The 21,440-nt window shown below is 46.6% G+C and overlaps 2 protein-coding genes across 6 annotated transcripts in view; one reads left to right on the forward strand and one right to left on the reverse strand.

Moving 5' to 3' along the window:
* The window catches only part of Pfas (phosphoribosylformylglycinamidine synthase), a 56,396-nt gene that overhangs the window by 28,057 nt on the left and 6,899 nt on the right, over nucleotides 1-21,440 (reverse strand). The gene's annotated exons all lie outside the window — the stretch shown is intronic.
* The window catches only part of Ctc1 (CST telomere replication complex component 1), a 22,399-nt gene continuing 2,437 nt past the window's right edge, over nucleotides 1,479-21,440 (forward strand). Inside the window, exons 1-18 of one of the 2 annotated variants that reach the window (XM_031354814.1) lie at nucleotides 1,479-1,721; nucleotides 8,376-8,539; nucleotides 9,930-10,167; nucleotides 10,263-10,474; nucleotides 12,162-12,306; nucleotides 13,696-13,974; nucleotides 14,074-14,202; nucleotides 14,858-15,090; nucleotides 15,220-15,397; nucleotides 15,477-15,677; nucleotides 17,443-17,569; nucleotides 18,283-18,397; nucleotides 18,507-18,822; nucleotides 18,910-18,999; nucleotides 19,235-19,428; nucleotides 20,593-20,681; nucleotides 20,777-20,951; nucleotides 21,369-21,440. The exon at nucleotides 21,369-21,440 is cut by the window's right edge and continues 6 nt beyond it. In XM_031354814.1, the coding sequence (XP_031210674.1) occupies nucleotides 1,689-1,721; nucleotides 8,376-8,539; nucleotides 9,930-10,167; nucleotides 10,263-10,474; nucleotides 12,162-12,306; nucleotides 13,696-13,974; nucleotides 14,074-14,202; nucleotides 14,858-15,090; nucleotides 15,220-15,397; nucleotides 15,477-15,677; nucleotides 17,443-17,569; nucleotides 18,283-18,397; nucleotides 18,507-18,822; nucleotides 18,910-18,999; nucleotides 19,235-19,428; nucleotides 20,593-20,681; nucleotides 20,777-20,951; nucleotides 21,369-21,440 (2,990 nt within the window). In that variant the 5' untranslated portion in view covers nucleotides 1,479-1,688. The remainder of the gene's footprint in view (nucleotides 1,722-8,375; nucleotides 8,540-9,929; nucleotides 10,168-10,262; nucleotides 10,475-12,161; nucleotides 12,307-13,695; nucleotides 13,975-14,073; nucleotides 14,203-14,857; nucleotides 15,091-15,219; nucleotides 15,398-15,476; nucleotides 15,678-17,442; nucleotides 17,570-18,282; nucleotides 18,398-18,506; nucleotides 18,823-18,909; nucleotides 19,000-19,234; nucleotides 19,429-20,592; nucleotides 20,682-20,776; nucleotides 20,952-21,368) is intronic. The other variant, XM_031354815.1, reaches the window with a different exon arrangement.

Below are 21,440 nucleotides of genomic sequence, written 5' to 3' on the forward strand. Positions count from 1 at the left end.
AAATATTTCTTTTATAAAGAATTTATGAGCCTGTCCTGGTGATACAAACCTATAATCTCCCCAGACCTTGGCCCAATAGCAAATTCAAGATCCAATAAGATGCTATAGGACACAACACCTGTCTCAAAACAACAAAAACAACAGAAACCAAAAACAACTAGACAAAAACCCTAAACTCGTTGAACCCTAAAACTTACTGAAGACAGTGCTAACCATTGACCAGGTAGCTCCATTTTAAGTTGACGCTCCATTTTTATTTTTTGTTTCCTTTTTTCCTTCCTATGAAGCTGAGTCTTTCCTCCCTTTAGTTAATTTGAATGTCAGGATCAAAGGCTTGAAGAATGCCTTAAAAGAAAGTAATAAAACTCCTTCAACAACAGGGACTCTCTTGTGCTACACAATCTCTAGCTGAGACGTGGCCACTCAGGTTGGGGCTTTCCAACTTCTCTTTCATCACCACAGTGCATAGTTCATGACATAAGGGGTTGTTTGCATCAAAAGTGAAGCTGAAGTAATTTGAAGTAATTTGCAGGTTTAATACTTTGTCTTTTTTTGTTTGTTTGTTTTTTGAGACAGGGTTTCTCTGTGTAGCCCTGGCTGTCCTGGAACTCACTCTGTAGACCAGGCTGGCCTCGAACTCAGAAATCCTCCTGCCTCTGCCTCCCAAGTGAGGGGATTAAGGGTGTGAGCCACCACTGCCCAGCTACTTTGTGGTCTCAATGTAAGCCAGACTGATTTAAACTCATGAAGATTCTCCTGCCTCCTGAATGCTGTGATTACTGCACCACCACACGTTTTCTCTCTTTTTCTTTTTATATGTTTGAATGTTTTGCTTGCATGGATGTATGTGTACCATGAGTGCAGTGCCAAAAGATGGCACTGGGTCCCCTGGAACTGGAATGTCAGACAATCTCCTGGCTTTGCTTTCTTTCTTTTGCCTGTTTTCCCCTGTCAATCTCCTTGTCTTAGAACAAGATGGCACATAGATGAATTCTTTTTTGTTGTTGTTGAATTGGAGCCGAAAGGTAAGAGAAAGAGCTAAATGCAGCAGTGACTTAAGTCCACAGCACATACCACATATGTGAATGGTGTCCCGTGGCTGCCTTTTTTGGTCCTCACTTCTTAGTTCTGGCTGGCCTAAAACTACGTAAAGCAGGTTAGAGTGAAACTCAAACTCACAGAGATTCCCCTGCCTCTGCACTCGGATTGCTGAGATTAAAGGCACTCGGATTGCTGAGATTAAAGGCACTCGGATTGCTGAGATTAAAGGCACATGCGCCACCCAGCCTATGGCTACTTTTAAATTGCACATCTCTTCTTAGCAAGATTAGGGAGACTGAAAATCTTAAGTGTTATGAGCCAAGTGACTGTGAGCTCCAGCGGTCTCCCGCCCTACCCCACCCCACCCCACGTGAAATACTAGGATCCGGACGCGCTGTCACTATAGAAGGGAAACAGGCCAGATCTGGTGACTCACATCTGTAATTCCCGCCGTTAAGAGGCAGAAGCCGAAGGATCGCTGCAAATTTAAGGGCAGTGTGCTCCTTAGGGAAAGTTCAGGGCAAAAGGTCTGTGGATGGTGGATGCTGGGGGAGGAGCCAGTGCTGCTCCCTGACGTCACAGGCTCCCTCCCGTGAGCACTTGCGCCCGGAGTTCGCGCGTTCTTCAGGGTAGGGGTTTGGCTCATCATGGCTGCTTGCCGAGCACAACCACCTACCTCCGTGAGTGCTGTTTGTGTGATTCTCGTGGGTTTTTTTGTTTTGTTTTCCCTTCTTGTCTTGGATTTCTTTTCTTCCTATACTCCTTCCACCCATTGTCTTGGCCTGGGGAGTAGCGGATTTTCCGGCCTTTTGTTCCAGGGCCGACCCAGCCTGGACTACGTCTCCGCCCACTGTCGAAGGTTTACGCTCTGTGGGAGATTAGCTCTGCTGGTTGCTGTGGCTACAGGGGCCCTCTGACTTAGCTGGTTTGGGAAAGGAGAAACGCCTTAGTCCTTGGGTGCGTACCTCGGTTAGCTAGGAGGGAAAGCATCAGGAAACGGTACTAGGCAGCAGAGCCATGTTGATAAGCAAGAGTTGGAGCAAATATCGTTTGAGAAACTAAATTCCATTGGGTGGAGGAGGAGGGGTCAGAAGGTGAACTGTCTTGACTTGCTAAGCAACAACTTGGTAGTTGTTAGTGGTCTTTTTATGACAGCGTCACGTTAACATCACATAAACCTGGTGCTTGCTGTGTAATTCACTAGGCTAGCCTCTACAAGTCTCTACGCCTGTCTCGCACTTGTTGGCCCTTTTTTGGACAAAGGAGTGGTTGATTGAGATTTGGGGTTTGCTTTAACTGCAGTGTACTGTGGACGGTTGAGCTAAAAGACTACAGCAGCAGTGTTGGGGTACCAGAGGTAAAGAAAAGAAAAGGCCAAGCATGGTGGTTTACACCTTTAATCCCAGTGTTCAGAGGCAGACAGATCCCTTGCGAGTTCGAGGCCAGTCTACATTAGTGAGTTCCATGACAGCCAGAGGTATGTGGAGAAACCCTGTCTTGGAAAACAAACAAACCAAAAAAGCATAAGACATTAGAATGGAAAGGGGTGGATATTGTAAAAGACAAGGAGCTAGTTAGGGAGTAGTCAAGGATTCAAGCTAGCTGTCTGCTCCATGAACGTGGCTTCAGTGCTGGAGTGGCTGAAAAGAGGACATATATGCTGCTGTGCTGGGCGGAGGAGTGATGGGAGAGAGAACTCGGCTAGAGCAGAGACCCCCCCTGAGCAACAGTCATCTTTTAAAGGTCGTTCGTTCACGGTAGGCACTTCAGCCAGGTGCGGTGGTCCAAGCCTTTATTTATTTATTTATTTATTTATTCGAGACAAGGTTTCTCTGTGTAGCCCTGGCTGTCCTGTAACTCACTCTGTAGACCAGGCTGGCCTGGAACTCAGAAATCCGCCTGCCTCTGCCTCCCAAGTGCTGGGATTAAAGGCGTGCACCATCACCCCACCGCGGCGGTCCAAGCCTTTAATCCCAGCAGTTGGGAGACACAGGCAGGCCTAGCATACATAGCAAGTGACAGGGCAGCAGGACTCCATGGTGAAACCCCTTTTTAAAAACAACCATCACAACAAAGGTTGGCAATTCAAGTATTCCACGGGTAAAGTGTATAGTGTTAGGTTTACATGATACAAAATAAATCTTGGTGTCTATTCAGAACACAGACCTGTTACATTTGATTGGTAAATGTCCTTTTGCCTTTCCCCCTTGAACAAGCTACGGCAAAGAGCCAGAGTCTTCCCCATGCAACTGAGGCTTCCCTCAGGATTCATTGTGCAGCCCGCCCACCATCGCCTTGAATTCGGTATTCTTGCTCAAGCATCTGCTGCTGGGATAGACACCCCCTCCCCCACCACACCCCACCCCAGCCACAGGAGAGGAATTCAGAATCTCACTCATGCTGGTTAAAATGCTCTGCCACTGAGCCACAAGTCTAGTATTTTGTGTGTGTGTCTGTGATATGTATATGTAGGGATATGTGCTACAGCTAACATGTAGAATTCGGAGGACAATTGTGTGGGGTTATTTCTCTTTTTCATCTTTATGTGGGTTTCAGAGATAAAACTTGGATAATTAGGTTTATGCAGCAAGTGTCTGTACTCACTGGCGTTGTTTTTGTTATTATCTTTTTTTTTTTTTTTTTTTTTTTTTTTTTTTTTTTTGGTGAATCAGGGTTTCTCTCTGTCTTGGAACTCATTCTGTAGACCAGGCTGGCCTTGAACTCATAAATCCGCCTGCCTCTGCCTCCCAAATGCTGGGATTAAAGGTGTGCACCACCACTGCCCGGCTATCATTTATTCTTTTTTGTTTGTTTGTTTTGTTTGTTTGTTTGTTTGTTTCAAGACGGGGGTTTCTCTGTGTAGCCCTGGCTGTCCTGGAACTCAACTTTGTAAACCAGGCTGGCTTCGAACTCAGAAATCCACCTGCCTCTGCCTCCCTAGTGCTGGGATTAAAGGCGTGTGCCACCACCTCCCAGCTCTTTTTTTGTTTTTTTTTTAAAGATTTATTTTATGTGTATGAGTACACTGTAGCTGTACAGATGGCCAGGAGCCATCATGTGTGTGGCTGCTGAGAATTGAACTGAGGACCTTGGGGGCGGTGGTGGCACATGCCTTTAATCCCAGCACCAAAAGAGGGTGGCAGATCACATTATGGGTGGTAGTGAGCCACCAAGTGGTTGCTGGCATCGGAACTCAGGGACCTTCGAAGTGTAGTCAGCGCTCTTACCTGCTGAGCCATCTTGCCAGCCCTATCATTTTGTTCTTAAATGAGTTTCTTCAAAAGGTGTGTGTTGCCGATGGCTGGACTCTACAGGTGGGTACCAGACTTTCAGTTGGCTCTGCTTGAGTGAGTTAGGATTACTTCTTCCTGACTATCAGAGGTCTGTCCTTGAAGATCCAAGTCCTCTGTCAGGTCCTGTGCCGTCATTGCTTCTGATCTAGGAACCTCCTGAGCTCAGCTCTGGGATTTCTCTAAGACACTCTTCCTCTTGGCTTTTTTTGGGGGGTGGGGGAGGTAGGGGGAGATTATCAGAAGAGGAACAGGGTCTTTCCACAAAGCCATTGCTTTCTACAACTCACTATGTAGACCAGGCCAGCCTTGAACTCACAGAGATCTGCCTGCTCTACCTCCCAAGTAATTGTGTTAAAAATGAGCGACATCTGCCTCCCCAACCCCACCCCCTTTTAAATCAAACCAAATTTGATTTCACTTTGAGGTGGTGTTACTACTTTGAGAAACAAAGGTTGTCAAGTAATAGACAGGGCATCAGAGGACTAGCCACCCAAGCCAAGCAAACCTGAGAGAAAACAGTGAACAGAATTCTAGCCTTTGATTGTGTCGATGAAGTATATCTGGATAGTGGACTGGTCCACTGTCCAAAGCTCTGAATATAAATGCAAAGAGAGTGTTTGTCCCAGGTGTAAGTCAGTAGGACTGTCTACAGAAGAATGCTAAAATAATTTAGGACATTAAAAGTGGTTTTTCAAGGTACTAAGGATGTGGTAAATAAGGAATATTGACCAGAGGTGGAGCTGTGATGGTTAGAACTACCCGAAAAGACAGAGGAGGGATCAGATCTAGTGGGATTATATCTTGTATATGTTTAGTTTATAGGGACTCAAGTACATATACTTGACTAAAAAACGAAATGATTAAAAATTACTCTTTGGTTTTTCAAGACAGGGTTCTCTGTATAGCCCTGGCTGTCCTGGAACTCACTCTGTAGAGCAGGCTGACCTCAAACTCAGAAATCCTCCTGCCTCTGCCTCCCAAGTGCTGGGATTAAAGGCGTGTGCCACCACTGCCTGGCAAAAATTACACTCTTAATACAGTCATGATACTATGTACATTCCTATAGTCCTGCTGACGCTTAGGAAGTAGAGGCAGGGGGATCTGTGAGTTCAAGAACAGTTTGGTCTGTTTATTGGGTTATAGGCCAACCAGGGTTATGTTGGAAGACCTTGTCTCATAGAAAGATGGGAGTGCCGTCCATTAAATGGCTCAGGAGTTATCAGCACTGGTTGTTCTTTCAGAGGACCTAGCTTTAGTTCCCAGCACCCACATGGTCCACACCCATCCTTAACTCCTGTTTTAGGAGTTGGGATGGGTACCAGGGTGCAGACAGGCCAGACATCCATAAATTACCCTTCGACACTTTGCCTGTGTTCTTTCTTGTGTTCTATTAGACATACTCACATAGTAAGATCAGTAATTTTTTTAGAGGCTTAATTTTTTTTCATGCAATATATTTTGATCTTATTCTTCCACCTACTCCAAGTTCCTACCCACTATACTTCATATTCTCATTCCCTCTCTCTCTCTCTCTCTCTCTCTCTCTCTCTGTCTCTCTCTCTCCCAGAAATAAAGACACAAATTCAAACCCAAACTCAAATCATCAAAGCCAAAAGTAAACAAACAAACAAATAAACAAACTGGAAAAACCAGAAGCACGTGTGTTTCATGTTGGCCAACCATTTGGGACCATGGGGCGTGCCTTAGAGTCTGTGTGACTTCTCTCCACTGTGTGATCTTCTCTCCACTATAGAAAACTGATTTTCTTTCTCCCAACACACATCGCTTGTTGATAGCTTCTTTGTTAAGCGTGGGACTTGGTCCCCATTCCCCTTTTCCTTGCTAGGGTTTTGTCTCCCTTGAAATCATTCAGGTGTCATGCTGTCACAGTCTCTGAAATCATATGTGCACCTGCCTTTTAGATATTTAATTATTTTATCTATGTGTTTTGTCTGCATATATATGTGCACCATGTGTGCGCCTGGAGCTTGTAAAGGTCAAAAAGTGCATAGGATATTCTGGAACTGGAGTTAGAGATGTTTGTGATCTGCCATGTATGTGTTGCTGAGACTTGAACCTGGGTCCTCTGTAAGAGCAAGTGCCTTTCACCACTAAGATCTCTCCTAGTACTGTGGCTTTGTTTGTTTGTTTTTGTACCCCCCCCCCCCACAGGGTTTCTCTGTGTAGCCCTGGCTGTCTTGGAACTCACTTTGTAGACCAGGCTGGCCTTGAACTGAACTCAGAAATCCACCTGCCTCAGCCTCCCAAGTGCTGGGATTAAAGGCGTGCGCCACCACTGTTGTTTCCTTTTGAGATAGAATCTTATCTTTTGCTGGCACCACACTCAAGATCTTCTAGATCTTGAAGATCTAGATGATCCAGTCTTTTCAACGTTGAGTCATATACTATCTCTTTTTTTTTTTTTTTTTTTTTAATGTATGAGTACACTGTAGCTGTCTTCAGACACACTAGAAGAAAGCATTGATACCATTATAGATGGTTGTGAGCCACAGTGTGGTTGCTGGGAATTGAACTCAGAACCTCTGGAAGTCAGAGTCTAGAAGTCAGGCTCTTAATCTCTGAGCTATTGCTGTATTCCACACCAACCCCTTCCCCCCCCCCACACACACACACTCAAAAAATGTTAAAGGAATTTTTTTTTCCAAGACAGAGTTTCTCTGTGTAGCTCTGGACTAGAACTCAGAGATCTGCCTGCCTCTGTCTCCCGAGTGCTGGGACTAAAGGTGTGGATTTTTCTTTTAAAGATGTACTTACAGGCTGGTGAGATGGCTCAGTGGTTAAGAGCACCAACTGCTCTTCATGAGTTCAAATCCCATGAGTTCAAATCCCAGCAACCACATGGTGGCTCACAACCACCTGTAATGAGATATAATGCCCTCTTCATCTTCTGTGCCTTTGAAGTCAGCTACAGTGTACTTATGTATAATAATAAATAAATTAAAAAAGAAAGAAATTTAGACTCCTGGGAGTTAGAATTTCTTTCTTTTTTTTTTTCAAAGATTTATTTATTTTATGTATATGAGTACACTGTTGCTGCCTTCAGACACACCAGAAGAGAGCATCAGATCCTGTTACAGATGGTTGTAAGCCACCATGTGGTTGCTGGGAATTGAACTCAGGACCTCTGGAAGAGCAGTCAGTGCTCTTACCTGCTAAGCCATCTCTCCAGCCTAGGACCAAGAACAGTCAGTGCTCTTACCGGAAGAGCCATCACCAGTGCCCTTTCTTTCTTTCTTTCTCTCTTTCTTCCTTCCTTCCTTCCTTTCTTTCCTTTCTTCCTTTCTTTCTTTTACTTTTAATTTTATGTATGTGTGTACATTGTAGCTGTCTTCAGACACACCAGAAGAGGATGTCAACTCCGATTACAGATGGTTGTGAGCCACCATGTGATGCTGAAAATTGAACTCAGAATCTCTGGAAGAACAGTCAGTGCTCTTAACTGCTGAGCCAACTCTTTAGCCCTAGGAGTCTGAATTTCAAGTGAACAATTTAAGAATCAGTACAGAGCCGGGCAGTGGTGGTACACGCCTTTAATCCCAGCTCGTGGGAGGCAGAGGCAGGTGGATTTCTGAGTTCGAGGCCAGCCTGGACTACAGAGTGAGTTCCAGGACAGCCAGAGCTATACAGAGAAACTCTGTCTCGAAAAAAACAAAACAAAACCAACAAACAAACAAACAAAAAGAATCAGTACAGGTTTGTCAGGGGAGGGCAAGATTAAGCTAAGTGGCCACCTGTTCACTATGGCTGGACTTGCCATGGCAAGCCTCGTCTCCATGGAGTTCTGCCTCCAGTCTTGCACTAACTTTTAAAACCTGTTTGGGTTTGAAACATTCATCCTTTTATTGTCTGGATTGATTGATTTTTTTGTGTCTATTCTTTTATTCTCTGAAAATGCTCCAGCTTTACAGTGGCAGTATCATAGCCAATGAGGTTTATCGGAGGCCCCGATTATTGCTAATTGCAAGTCCTTTGGTGGGCAGGATACTGGGGAGATGTTTTAACTAGTTTCGTTTTCCTCAGGAGGAAGCCTGGCTTGAGGCTGCCCACACCTTCATCCAAGAGACCCTCTGTCCAGCTGGCAAGGAGCAGAACAAACGGTTGACTCAGTCAGTAATTGATTGTGTGAAGGAGACCTGGCTGTCCCAGGGGGAGAACCAGGATTTGACACTGCCCTTGAGCTACAGGTAGGGCAAGGTGGGGCTTGGTGGGGTCGACTTGAGGGTTGGGAAGGAAGGGTGGGTGGAGAAGGCGGACTCACATACCCTCTTCTACAGAACTTCCCTATTCTTCGTTCAGTTTCTTTCTTAAAGTTCTCCTAACTTGGCTTAGGCCATGTTTATAGAGAAGGAGAGGAGAGAGGAAGAAGGCGACTTCACTGATGTGGCGTGTTCAGGCAGTACTCTGTATAGCCTTGTCCTTGCTGCCTGCCTGAAGGCTCTTAGTACCTTGTTGTATCTGCTTTGTTCTTTTTTGTAAGATGTGAAGAAAAAGTTAGTGAGGTCTCCTAATAACTGTTTTGGTGATCCTCCTCTGTCACTTCAAAAGTAATCACCAGGGGACTGGAGATATGGCTCAGAGGTTAAGAGCACTGTCTGTTTTTCCCAGAGGTCCTGAGTTCAAATCCCAGCAACCACATGGTGGCTCACAACCATCTGTAATGAGATTTGGTGCCCTCTTCTGGCCTGCAGGCAGACAGACATGCAGGCAGAAAGCTGTATACATAATAGTAATCACCAGCCTGAAGGGGAATGCTGGTCCCTTCCATCTCAGTGTCCCTTGCATCTCAGCATCCCTTCCATCTCAGCATCTATATGCATATTTTCAGTGAAATCTTACCAGTTTATTCATATAACTGCATATGCCTATATTTATTTTAAAATAATTTATTGAATTAAATTTATTTTATGTATATGGGCATTTTGCCTGCATGTACATCTGTGTACCACATGTGTGCCTAGAGATGTTAGAGGCCAAAAGAGAGCATCAGATTTCCTTCAGGTTGTAGTTATAGACAGTTGTGTGCCACTATGTTGATGCTGGGAGACGAACCTTGGTTTTCTGGAAGAGCAAACAGTGCTCTTTTGTTTGCTTTGTTTTGTATTTTGAGGCAGGGTTTGGTTTTCTCTGCATAGCTCTGGCTGTCCTGGAATGCACTCTGTAGAGAAGGCTAACCTGAACTCAGTGGTTTATCTACCTCCCAAGTGCTGGGGATTCAAGGTGTGCACCACCACCGCCTGGCTGCAAACTGTGCTCTTAACTGCTGAGCTGTTGCTTCAGCCCGTTTGTGGAGTCTTTAGTGTTCTCCGTGCACATTTATTTCCTCAGACAGCTCCTACAGTCTATTTCATGTCTCTTGGTCTCCCGTTGTAGAGATATTCATCACAGAGTTTCTTCTTGTTTCCCTTAGAGAATTGCCCAACCTTTAGATCCAGACCCCACCCTTAATTTCATAGGCAGACATCTCTCAGTCCATGCTCTCCCCCAGTCCATCTCCAGGTGCTTAGTGCTCTGTCAAGGTTGAGGGTCTTTTCTCGGATGGAACTGACTTGCAGAACTGCTTTCTTCACTTTTCAGCTTTGTCTCAGTGCAGAGTCTGAAGACCCATCAGCATCTCCCGTGCTGCAGCCACCTGTCCTGGAGTGGGAATGCTTACCAGGCGTGGACCCGAGGCGCTGGGCCAGGGGGCAGTGTCCTGCCCCGGGAGCAGCTGATACTTTTAGGGACACTAGTAGACCTATTGGGAGATTTGGAACAAGAGTGTAAGAGTGGAAGCCTGTACGTGAGGGATAACACTGGGACTTTGGACTGTGAGGTGAGTAGAACGGGGCCCAGCTGCCTTTGGGGTGAGCAGGAGCAGTAGGTCAGCTGCTAAGGTCCTGGCTAACCTGTGGCTTTTCTCTTTTCCAGCTTATAGATCTGGACCTTTCTTGGTTGGGCCATCTCTTCCTGTTCCCCAGTTGGAGTTACATTCCTTCTGCCAAGAGGAATTCCTTGGGGGAAGGACACTTGGAGCTGTGGGGTATACCTGTGCCAATATTTCCTTTGACTGTCAGTCCTGGCCCCCTCGTGCCTATCCCTGTCTTCTACCCGGAAAAGGCATCCTACCTGCTCAAACACAGGTAATTTTCCACTCTTAGGAGAGAAAGGAACACTGAGATTTGGAGGATGATGGTACTTACCATGGAGGAAGACATTTTGGTAGTAATATAGATAATAGATGGAACAAGGGAGCAGTGGGGAATTGAGTATCAAAGTTATGAGGGGGCTGGTGAGATGGCTCAGCGGGTAAGAGCACTGACTGCTCTTCTGAAGGTCCTGAGTTCAAATCCCAGCAACCACATGGTAGCTCACAACCATCTGTAATGAGTTCTGACGCCCTTTTTTGGTGCGTCAGAAGACAACTACAGTGTACTTTGAGTCGGAGTGAGCAGAGGTCCTAAAGTCAATTCCCAACAACCAGATGAAGGCTCACAACTATCTGTACAGCTACAGTGTGTACTTATATACATAAAATGAATAAATCTTTAAAAAAAAAAGAAAAGTTATGAGGAAGGAAGACTTAGAGCTGGTTCTGGCTCACCTCTATAGTCCCAGTCTTCAGGACACTGAAGCAGGAAGGCTGTGGAGCCTGCCGTGTATTCCAGGTTAGTACATGCTACAGTGGGAGACCCTTTCTCAAAAGATGGAAAATATAGGTTGGAGAGGTGGCTCTGGTTCAGAGCACTACCAGCTCTGTTCTTCCAGAGGACCTGGTTTTGATTCCTGGCACCTTCATGGGATCCAACACCCTTTCTTAGCTTCCCTGTGCACCAGGCACACATCCAGGGGAAGCATTCCTACACATAAAATAAGATTTCTTTTTCAAGACATGGTTTCTCTGTGTAATGCTGGCTGTCCTGGAACTCACTCTGTATAGCAGGCTGGCCTTCAACTCAGAGATTCACTTGCCTCTGCCTCCCAAGTGCTAGGATTAAAGACATGCGCCACAATGTCTAGTTTGATACTTTTTTTTGGGGGGGGGGGTGGTTTCTCTGTGTAGCCCTGGCTGTCCTGGAACTCACTCTGTAGACCAGGCTGGCCTCGAACTCAGAAATCCACCTGCCTCTGCCTCCCAAGTGCTGGGATTAAAGGCATGGGCCACCACCGCCCAGCGGTACTTTTTTTTTTTTTAATAAAAAGAATCCACCAAATTCTTTTTGAACATGTGTGTGTACATGTATGTGTTGATCAACCTTAAGTGTCATTCCTCAGACAATAAAGGAAATAGGTCCCTCATTGGCATGACTAGTCTCATTGTCCCATGTGTCTCATTGTCCACCACAGGGATTATACCACCACACTGGCTTTTTAAAAGGTGGTTCTGGCAATAGAACTTGTATTTAGAAGTCAGACAAGCACTCTCTCCCTGGTCTTCAAGAGGGGTTCTCTGTGTGTGTGTGTGTGTGTGTGTGTGTGTGTGTGTGTGTGTGTGTACATCCCATCTTAGCACACAAACACACAGAGCTCAGAGAGCAGTTGTGGGCTGGTCCTCATCCTTAGCAGAAAGCACTCTCCCCATTGCAGCTGCCTTTGACTGCCAAGGACACACATCACACACCGTGAGTGAGGACACACATCACACATCACACGCCGTGAGTGAGGACACACATCCCACGCCGTGTGCTAGGGCAGGAAGGCTGGACTGTTTTGAGATAGCAGCTTGGAACTGTGGACATTTTACATTGTTACAAGATTGTTCTTTATAGTGGAAGGGGAGACTTGTGCAAAAGGAGAGAAGTCAAAATGTCTTCTTTCTTCTTTCCTTAGAAAGAAATCCAAAATACAGGAGATAAATCTCGCTGGGAAACTGGTCCATTTGAGTGCCCTGCTGATAACTCAGAGCAAAAGTTATTTCATCATGACACTTGGTGAATTAGCCCAGGCCGGCAGCCAGGTGTCCGTCATTGTACAGGTGAGGACCAGGGTAAAGTTGGGCCTATGGGCATAGAGAGGGTCTTCCAAAGAAGAGAGCACAGGCAGAGATGAGCCAGACACAGGAGGACACATTGCAAGTTCTTATGTGGAGTATCTTGAGTAATATATAAAGTACAGAAGTAGAGACTGTGGAGGAAGGAAACAGTCTATAAAGGCAGGCAAAGAGGATGGTGGGAGAAAAGACAAAGCTGATAAGATAGCTTACTTAGTAAAGCCCTTTCCCTGCGCACATGAGAGCCTGCCTTTGATCCTCATGGAAAAAAACTAGGCATAGTAGCATGGCCTGTAACCTCGGTGATAGTGAAATGACAGACAGCAGAGACTGGAACCGTAGGCCAGCCAGAGAGCCTGCCTCAAAAGGTAGAAGACTTCCTATGAAATGATACCTGGGGTTGGTTTTTGACATCCACATGAATGGGCATAGGGCATCTGCCCACATGTGCACCTGCACACACATGCTAGAAAGATGGATGCTGGGGTGGTGGCTCATGCTTTTAATCCTTACACTTGGGAGGCAGAGAGGCAGAAGGATGACTGGGAGTTGAGGACCACCTGATGTACTTTGCAAGTTCCAGGCCAGCCAAGGCTGGAGAGAAAGAAAGAGAGGGACAGACAGACACACAGAGGGAGGGAGGGAGAGGGGAGAGGGAAGGGCTGGTAGCTTTTCTCTTCCAGAGGACCTTGGTTTGGTTCCCAGAACCCACATGACACAAGTGTTTATAATTGCAGTTCTAAAGGATCCAGCTTGAGCACTTCGTGCAAGTGGTACATAGATGTGCATGCATATAAAGCATCTATGTACATAAAATTTAGTTGGTTTGGGATTTTTTTTTGGTTTTTCGAGGCAGGGTTTCTCTATATAGCCCCAGCTGTCCTGGAACTCACCCTGTAGACCAGGCTGGCCTTGAACTCAGAAATCCACCTGCCTCTGCCTTCCAAGTGTTGGGATTAATGGTGTGCACCACCACTGCCCGGCTGAACATGATATTCTTGATGGGATATTTACCGTTTTGAAGGAAACTTCAGGAATGATTTCTGTCTTTTTTGAAAGGCTTATGAAATATGTATCATTTCCTGTTAATGTAGAGAGATCCTTAAAGTTCAGTGCTTATAATACTAAGAGTTCAATACCAATCTTGGCTACATAGTAAGTTTAAAGCCATCCTGGGCTATGTGAGACCTTGTCTGAAACAGAGCAAAACAAAACAATAACAAAAAGCCAACCAAACAAACAGAAGACGAAGAATAAGAGGAAAGTCATGATGTCTTTGGAATCAAATTGTGGGAAGGGCCTTTGGCAGATGGGCAGCATTGTGGGTGGGGCAGGGGTCTCATGTATAATGTTACCTCCCTCTGCCTAAGCCAGATTCCTGCTCAAGTGGTATGGCACCGAGTCCTCCGGCCTGGTAGGGCCTATGTGCTGACAAAATTGCAAGTAACTAAGACCCGGTTTCACCGTTCCTGTATTTGGACAACCATTCCATCTTCAACTCTGATGCCACTGAGACCAGGTTATGTGCAAGAGATGGAGCTGGACATAGCATTCTCAAAAGTTGACCTTAAACCACTGACCCGTCCCACCAGCTCCAAAGACAGCAGAGGGCAAGAAGGTCTTGTCCGGGGTTCCAAAGTCTTACATTATTTGGTGAGTGAAAGGTACTGATCCTAGAGGTGGTGACACCTGCAGTGTGATCCTCCATAGAAGGAGGAAATAGTGGCCAGCGGACCTCTGTCTCCTGTGCAGGGAACAGTCACTGATGTGTTGCATGAGTCGGCCAGCCTCTACATTCTAGATGGGCAGCTGATTCTCTGCCTCGCATACCAGAAGATCCATGGCCTCAGGCGGGTTATTCGACCAGGGGTCTGTTTGGAGGTATGTCATATATCAGACATGGAGATGAGAAGATGCAAAGTTCGTGGGAAATGGTCGGTGACCTCGGAGAGAATGAGTTTTGATAGAAAATGAGATAGGCAACATTGGGGGACATGAATTTCTTTCGGAACCTATGGTGGAGAACAGTAGCCATATCTCCAGGGATTATGCTGGGGTCTCCCCTCTGCCTTTGCTTTAGTTTTTTGGTTTAATTTTGCTTTGTTTTGTCTTGTCTTGTTCGACACAGGGTTTTTCCAAAGTTTAGTTGTTGTGAGCCACCCATAGTGGGTACTAGGAACTGAACTTCGGTCCTATTCAAGAGTAATACTTTTAACTGGTGAGCCATCTCTCCAGCCCTTAGGTAGTTTTTTGTCTTGTTTGTTTTGAGACAGGGTCTCACTTTGAAGCCTTGGCTGATCTGAAACTTGCTATGAAAACTAAGCTGGCCTAAACCTCCCAACCCCCTCCCTCTGATCTGGAGCGCTGCAGTTACAAGCATGGGTTTTTTTGTTTTAGATCTCAGTAGCTCAAACTGGCCTTAAGCCTCCGTGTAGTCAAAAATGGCTTCAAGTCCTCCTGCCTCTGCCTCCAAGTGCTGGGATGTATAGGTGTGTACACACACTCCATTCACCTCTGCTTTTCTGTTTTCCTGCAGCTCCGAGATGTTCATCTCCTCCAGGCAGTGGGTGGAGCAACAACAAAACCTGTACTGGCACTCTGTCTCCATGGCACTGTTCGGCTTCAAGGCTTTTCTTGTCTTAAGCCTATAACTTTGCCGTCCTACAAAGCTTGTGGTGCCGCCTTGTATGAGCAGCTCGTGTGGAAATGTCAGTTAGGACTTCCCTTATACTTATGGGCTACCAAGACCCTGGAGGAGCTAGTCTGCAAGTGAGGAGGATGGACACCGAGGGTCTGGGGTGGAGATGGGTGGGAGGATATTACTTTCTCTGTGGGGAAAGCAGGCTCCTGGAAGAGACAGATCTTGGGGAAATAACTATGTTTCTCCTCCCGGCCAAGGCTGTGTCCCCATGTGTTGAGATGTCACCAGTTCCTGAAGCACTCCTCTCCTGGGAAGCCCAGCTTGGGACTGCAGCTCCTGGCTCCCTCCTGGGATGTTCTGATTCCACCTGGCAGCCCCATTCGGCATGCACACAGTGAAATCCTGGAAGAACCACATAACTGCCCCCTTCAGAAAGTATGAGGACGTGGGGGAAAAGATTGGCTTGAGGACACCAGGGCACAGGGACACAATGTGATTATTTCTCTCCCCACAGTACACTCCACTGCAGACTCCCTACTCTTTCCCTACTTTACTCGCCCTGGCAGAGGAAGGGCAGCACAGGGCTTGGGCTACTTTTGACCCAAAGGCCCTGCTGCCTCTCCCAGAAGCCAGTTACCTGACCAGCTGCCAACTGAATCGCCGCCTCGCCTGGTCCTGGCTCTGTCTGCCATCCTGTGTGTTCCAGCCAGCCCAGGTAAGGCAGTTGCAGAAGGTACAGGGGGCTAATTGTTGCTGGTTTCTTTCTTTTTTTTCCCACTACTTTTTTTTTATTTTTTGTTTTTCGAGACAGGGTTTCTCTATGTAGCCCTGGCTGTCCTGAATCTCATGCTGTAGACCAGGCTGGCCTCGAACTCAGAAATCACCTTCATCACTACTTCTTGTTCAGATCATGTGTTTTTGTTGTTGCTTTTTGTTTTCGTCTTTCAATTATGCTCTATGTGTGTGTGTGTGTGTGTGCGCGCACGAGTGTTTGAATCAGAGTCTAATGTAGCCCTGACTGTCCTGGAATTCACTCTGTGGACCAGGCTGGCCATGAACTCAGAGATCCGCCTGCCTCTGCCTCCCACGTACTGGGACTAAAGGCCTGTGCCACCACTGCCTGGCTAACTGACTTTAGATTAGATTGCTGTATCTGTTCTTGCCCCTCACCAATTTGTCCTTTTTACAGCAACTAGGAAGAATGAAAGAAATAGTAGCTTGGTCAGGTGAGGTGACATATGCCTTAATCCTAATACTTAGGGAGAGATGAATGGATCTGTTTGAGTTAGGCCAGCCTGGACTATACAGACCTTGTCTAAAACAAGAACAACAACTAAAACCATGCTGGGCATGGTGGTTAGCCTGTTTCAGGCTAGCTAGAGCTACATAGTGAGACCCTGCCTCAGAACCAGCCAACCCAACAGAACAGAGCAAAACAAGAGGGTGGCGTGTGTGGACCTGGAGAGATGACTCAGTGGTTAAGAGCATGGCTACTCTTTCAGAGGGTCCTAAGTTCAGTTCAGAGGTCCTGAGTTCAATTCCCAGATACCACGTGGTGGCTCACAACTCTTTTTCTTTTAATTATTTTATTTATTTTGTTCATGAGTACACTGTGGGTATCTTCAGACACACCAGAAGGGGGCATCAGATCCCATTACAGGTGGTTGTAAGCCACCATGTGGTTGCTGGGAATTGAACTCAGAATCTCTGGAAGAGCAGTCAGTGCTCTTAACTACTGAGCCCTCTCTCCAGCCCCCACAACTCTCTATAAAAGGATCTGATGCCCTCTTCTGAAATACAGATGTACACACAGACAGACCAACTCATCCGTTAAGAAAAAAAAAAAGTCAACGAGAGTGGTGACCTGAGCTTGTTCCCAGATTCTGAGTGGTGAGAGAAGAGCGCTGACTCCCCCACATTGTCCTTTGACCTCCACAAAAGTGAAATGACACCCTCCCCCCCAACCCCCCAGTAAAAGTTATAAAACCAGCCCCTAAAACTGTAGCTTGAAATATAGAATTCTGTTGGGTCTTGCTTTGCTTTGTTTTCGTTATTGGTTTTGGTTTTTGTTTTTTTTTTTTTTTTTAACCTGAGGCCGTCTTGCTGTATAGCCCAGGCTGGCTTCCAACTCCCAGAGGTCCTGCTACCTCAGCTCTCATTACTGGGACTCCAAGTATGTATGTACCACCATGCTCAAGAGTGTAATTCAGTTCTTACTCTTGCATGTGTGAGTGCTTGCCTTTGTTGCAGTTAGTGTTTAAAACAGCACATGACACAAGGTAGATGCTCAGTGGAGTTTTTTATTTTTATTTTTAGAGAGACAGGATCTCTCTGTGAGCCCTGGCTGGCCTGGAACTTGTATTATAGACCAAGACAGCCTCATGCTTAGAACAGTCCTGCCTCTATCTTCCAAGTTCTAGGCCCTGGCCCTTGCTGTTTGTTTAATAAATATTTAATAGCTTGACCTTTATTTCCTGCAGGTTTTACTTGGAGTCCTGGTGGCTTCATCTCATAAAGGTTGTCTGGAGCTTCGGGACCTAAGAGGTTCACTGCCTTGTATTCCCTTGACTGAGAGTTCGCAGCCCCTCATTGACCCGAAGCTCATAGGTGCGAAGTTGAGAGATGGGAAGATGATGGTGATGGGAGGTAGAGCTCAGTGCAGGGAGCCGGGAGAGAGGGAGCGACTGCTGGGCTTTCTTAATGATGATCAGCTACATGAAGAAGTGTGAAAGGCTGGTGCTTGATAGAGAGAAGAGGAGCGGAAGCTACAGCTCCCAGCAACCATCTCTCCTACACCACATAGCTCCTAAAAATTTACCTTCCTGTTTCCTACATTCATATTGGAAGAACACTGGTCTTATTCGACTTGTTGAGATTCATAAAAAGGAGCCTGGGATGGTGGGCCTATGCCTTTAATCCCAGCAGAGGCAGGTGGATCTCTGAGTTCAAAGTCAATCTGATTTATATAATAAGTTTCTGGACAGCCAAAGCTATATAATAGAGAGACCCTGTCTTAAAAATCAAATCAAAACAAAACAAACAAAAACAAGGGAAAATTTGTTAGATTCAGAAAAAGGCATGTTATGATTTGAGGAAAGAACAAGGAAGGCCTTTTAGCCTCTGGAGCCGGGGGCAGGCTTGCATGTGCATATGGAGTATTTTCTGCTCAGAGGGTTGCCTAGGGGCCGAGATGATCGGGTGTGGACCTTCACTTCAGAAGAGGGCGGTGGCCTGGGGTGACACAGATCTGCCCAGTGTTCTGCTTCAGTCCTTTGCCCACAGTTGTTCTCCTGCTAAGATAGAAAACTTTCATCATCTAGGCTGCCTGGTGCGGGTAGAGAAATTCCAGCTGGTGGTAGAGAGAGAAGTCAGGAGCAGCTTCCCTTCCTGGGAGGAGATGGGCATGGCAAGCTTCATCCAGAAGAAGCAGGCCAGGTCAGCTCTCTGGAGTGGGACTTATCCTGGCTCTGAGTTTCCCTCAGAGAAGAACCTGGTGTTTGGGGATTCAGGATCTGAATCACTGATGATCTGCCTCTTCCAACAGAGTCTATGTCCAGTTCTACCTGGCTGATGCCCTGATCCTGCCTGTGCCCAGACCCACCTTTGGTTCAGAACCATCTCAGACAGCCTCCTCCTGCCCAGAGGGACCCCACATGGGACAGAGCCGGCTGTTCTTGCTGTCCCACAAGGAGGCCCTCATGAAACGTAATTTTTGTCTCCTTCCGGGAGACAGTTCACAACCTGCAAAGCCCACCCTGAGTTTCCATGTGTCAGGAACTTGGCTTTGTGGCACACAGAGGAAGGAGGGTTCAGGATGGAGCACACCTGAGTCTCTGGCCCTTGAGAACAAGGATCAAAAGGTAAACTGGGACTCCAGGTTCCTAGGGCTGACCTCCTGTACCCTGTTCCCACACTGGAGTTCAGTGCTATGCTGTCCTTCCTCATAGGTCTTCCTCATCTTTCTTGGCTCTTCAGTTCGATGGTTTCCATTCTTGTACCCAAACCAAGTCTACCGACTCGTGGCTCCTGGCCCCTCAGTGAGTGTTTTCCTGTTGCACATCAGAAAGCTAGTTGCATTGGAGTCTGGAGCAGGCATGCCAGTCCTGGGTCCTCTGGGTCTCCTGGAAGAGGCAGAATTTAGGGGGACTGAATCATCTGTCTGTTGGGGTCCCTTTCTTCACTAGGCTCTAGGAAGAAGTCAGCATTGGAGGACTTAGGGAACGTCCTTCTGGCCTAGGCACATGCAGAGGCAATTGTCTTCATGTTTCCCAGCAGACACCGGTGTTTGAGACAGAGTGTCCATCTGGCACATCTCACCGTCCTCTGGAATTGGCTGACTGTGTGTCTTGCCTCACTGTCCAAGAGGAGTGGACCCTGGAACTTGGGAGCTCTCAGGACATACCTAATGTACTGGAGGTCCCTAGAGCACTGCCTGAGTCCTCACTGGCCCACCTGCTTAGTGACAAGTAAGTGGTGTCTATTACCTCTTGTCCTTTTGGCTGCGCTCTGCTCTGTGCTGGCTGGACTGAGTGAGCAGTGCGTGTGTTCTGAGCTCTACACGGTGTTTCAGTGTGATGTCAGTGTGAGAGAGGGGTTCTCCTTCAGTCTTTCTTGTCACTGTGGGAATAGTCACCAGCAGTGCCTCCCACTCCCTCCCTCCCCACCACACTGCTGCTGCTGTTGTTGGGACAGGTTCTCGTCCTTTGGCTGGTTTTGAAGTTGCTGTAGCTGAAGATGACCTTTTATTCCTATCTCTGCCTCCTAAATGCTGTTGAACGTTTGCTGCTCAGCCCAGCTGAGCAAATGTTCTCACAATTAAGGAAAAGCTTTAGCGCCGGGCAGTGGTGGCACACGCCTTTAATCCCAGCACTTGGGAGGCAGAGGCAGTCGGATTTCTGAGTTCGAGGCCAGCCTGGTCTACAGAGTGAGTTCCAGGACAGCCAGGGCTACACAGAGAAACCCTGTCTCGAAAAACAAACAAACAAACAAACAAACAAAAAAAGGAAAAGCTTTAGCAATAAAAAGAAGCAGAAACATAAGAAAGTACAAGAAAGAAGATGGCAGTGTAGAGAAGGACCTGAGTTCAGTGTGGGTGTAGTTGGTAGGTGAATACAGAAACATGGTATATCATAGAAGGTTTTGTATGTGAGAACAAATGAAAAACTGTTTCCTGTGTGAAAAATTCTACTGGATTGTGTGTTATTTTTATGAGGCTGGTTTTTATTACTAAAACTGAATATCTTATTTATTTTTTAGACAGGATCTATCTTAAAACTAATGTTAGTTCTCAATAGGCTGGGTGTGCACCGCCACCCAGCCCCCGAGTCTACACTGGCTTTTTCTTAACTCTTATTTTATGTGTAAGAGTGTTTTCCTTGCATCTGTCTGTGCACCAAGACCCTCAGAAACCAGAAGGTGGTGTCAGATCCTCTGGAACTGGGGTTACAGACACTTGTCTCAAAGGATTAGAAAAAGAAGAAGATGGAAGAAGAAAAGAGTTGTACTTAAAATGAATGTTTCCTAGAAACCTGCTTCTTCAGGAAGCATAAGACTGTAAATGATGGACTAGCTGGGGATGGCTCCTTTTCTGTCTTGTGAGCTGATCTCTCAGTTGTATGTTTCTCTTTTAGCTCCCCCAATTCCTTGGTGTCTTTCTCTGCTGAGATTTTGTCTCGGATACTGTGTGAACCACCTCTAGCCCTCCGCCGGATAAAACCTGGTAATGTGCTATTGTCTGGGGAAGAAGGTATGAATTGGAGGGATGGGACCTTGTAGTCCTGGCTGATGACTGGCCACCCTTCCCTCTGTCCGTAGGGAATGCTGGGGCTATTAAAACAGGTGTGAAGCTAACAGTAGCTCTAGAAATGGATGACTGTGCATACCCCCCTCACCTGGACATATATATCGAAGATCCACAGTTGCCTCCCCAAATAGGACTCCTTCCAGGAGCCCGAGTCCTCTTTAGCCAGCTGGAGAAAAGGATTTCCAGGTGAAGACGTAATCGCATGGCCACGCCTTCTTTGCTTACTGACGTCCTCTTGTCACCCCCACCTAACTGTGCCTTACACAAGGACATGTTTTGTTTGCTTTACTATTTTCTTTTGTTTTAGGACAGGGTCTCACTATGTAGTCCTGGCTGATTTGTGACTGTGTAGCTAGCCTCAAACATACTCCTCCTCCTGCCACTGCCCCTGTCTCCAGATGCCAGGAGGACTATGCTCAGCTTTGCTGTGACTGTGGTTGTTAGTCTGCTGTCTGTTGTCTGCCATTCTCGCTACTGTAATAGAGCTGTGGATGTGGCCCCTGGGATAGAAGAGTTAGCAGAGCCTGGAAGGTGTGATCCCAGCCTCACCTCCTTCCCCAGCCTGACTCTCTGTCCTCATCCCCACTCCTCTTCTCTCTGCAGATCCAACAACGTTTACTGTTGTTTCCGGTCATCCACTTCTGTGCAGGTCCTGAGCTTCCCCCCAGAGACCAA

This window comes from Mastomys coucha, unplaced genomic scaffold, assembly GCF_008632895.1.
Source record: "Mastomys coucha isolate ucsf_1 unplaced genomic scaffold, UCSF_Mcou_1 pScaffold5, whole genome shotgun sequence".
Taxonomy (NCBI): Eukaryota; Metazoa; Chordata; class Mammalia; order Rodentia; family Muridae; genus Mastomys; species Mastomys coucha.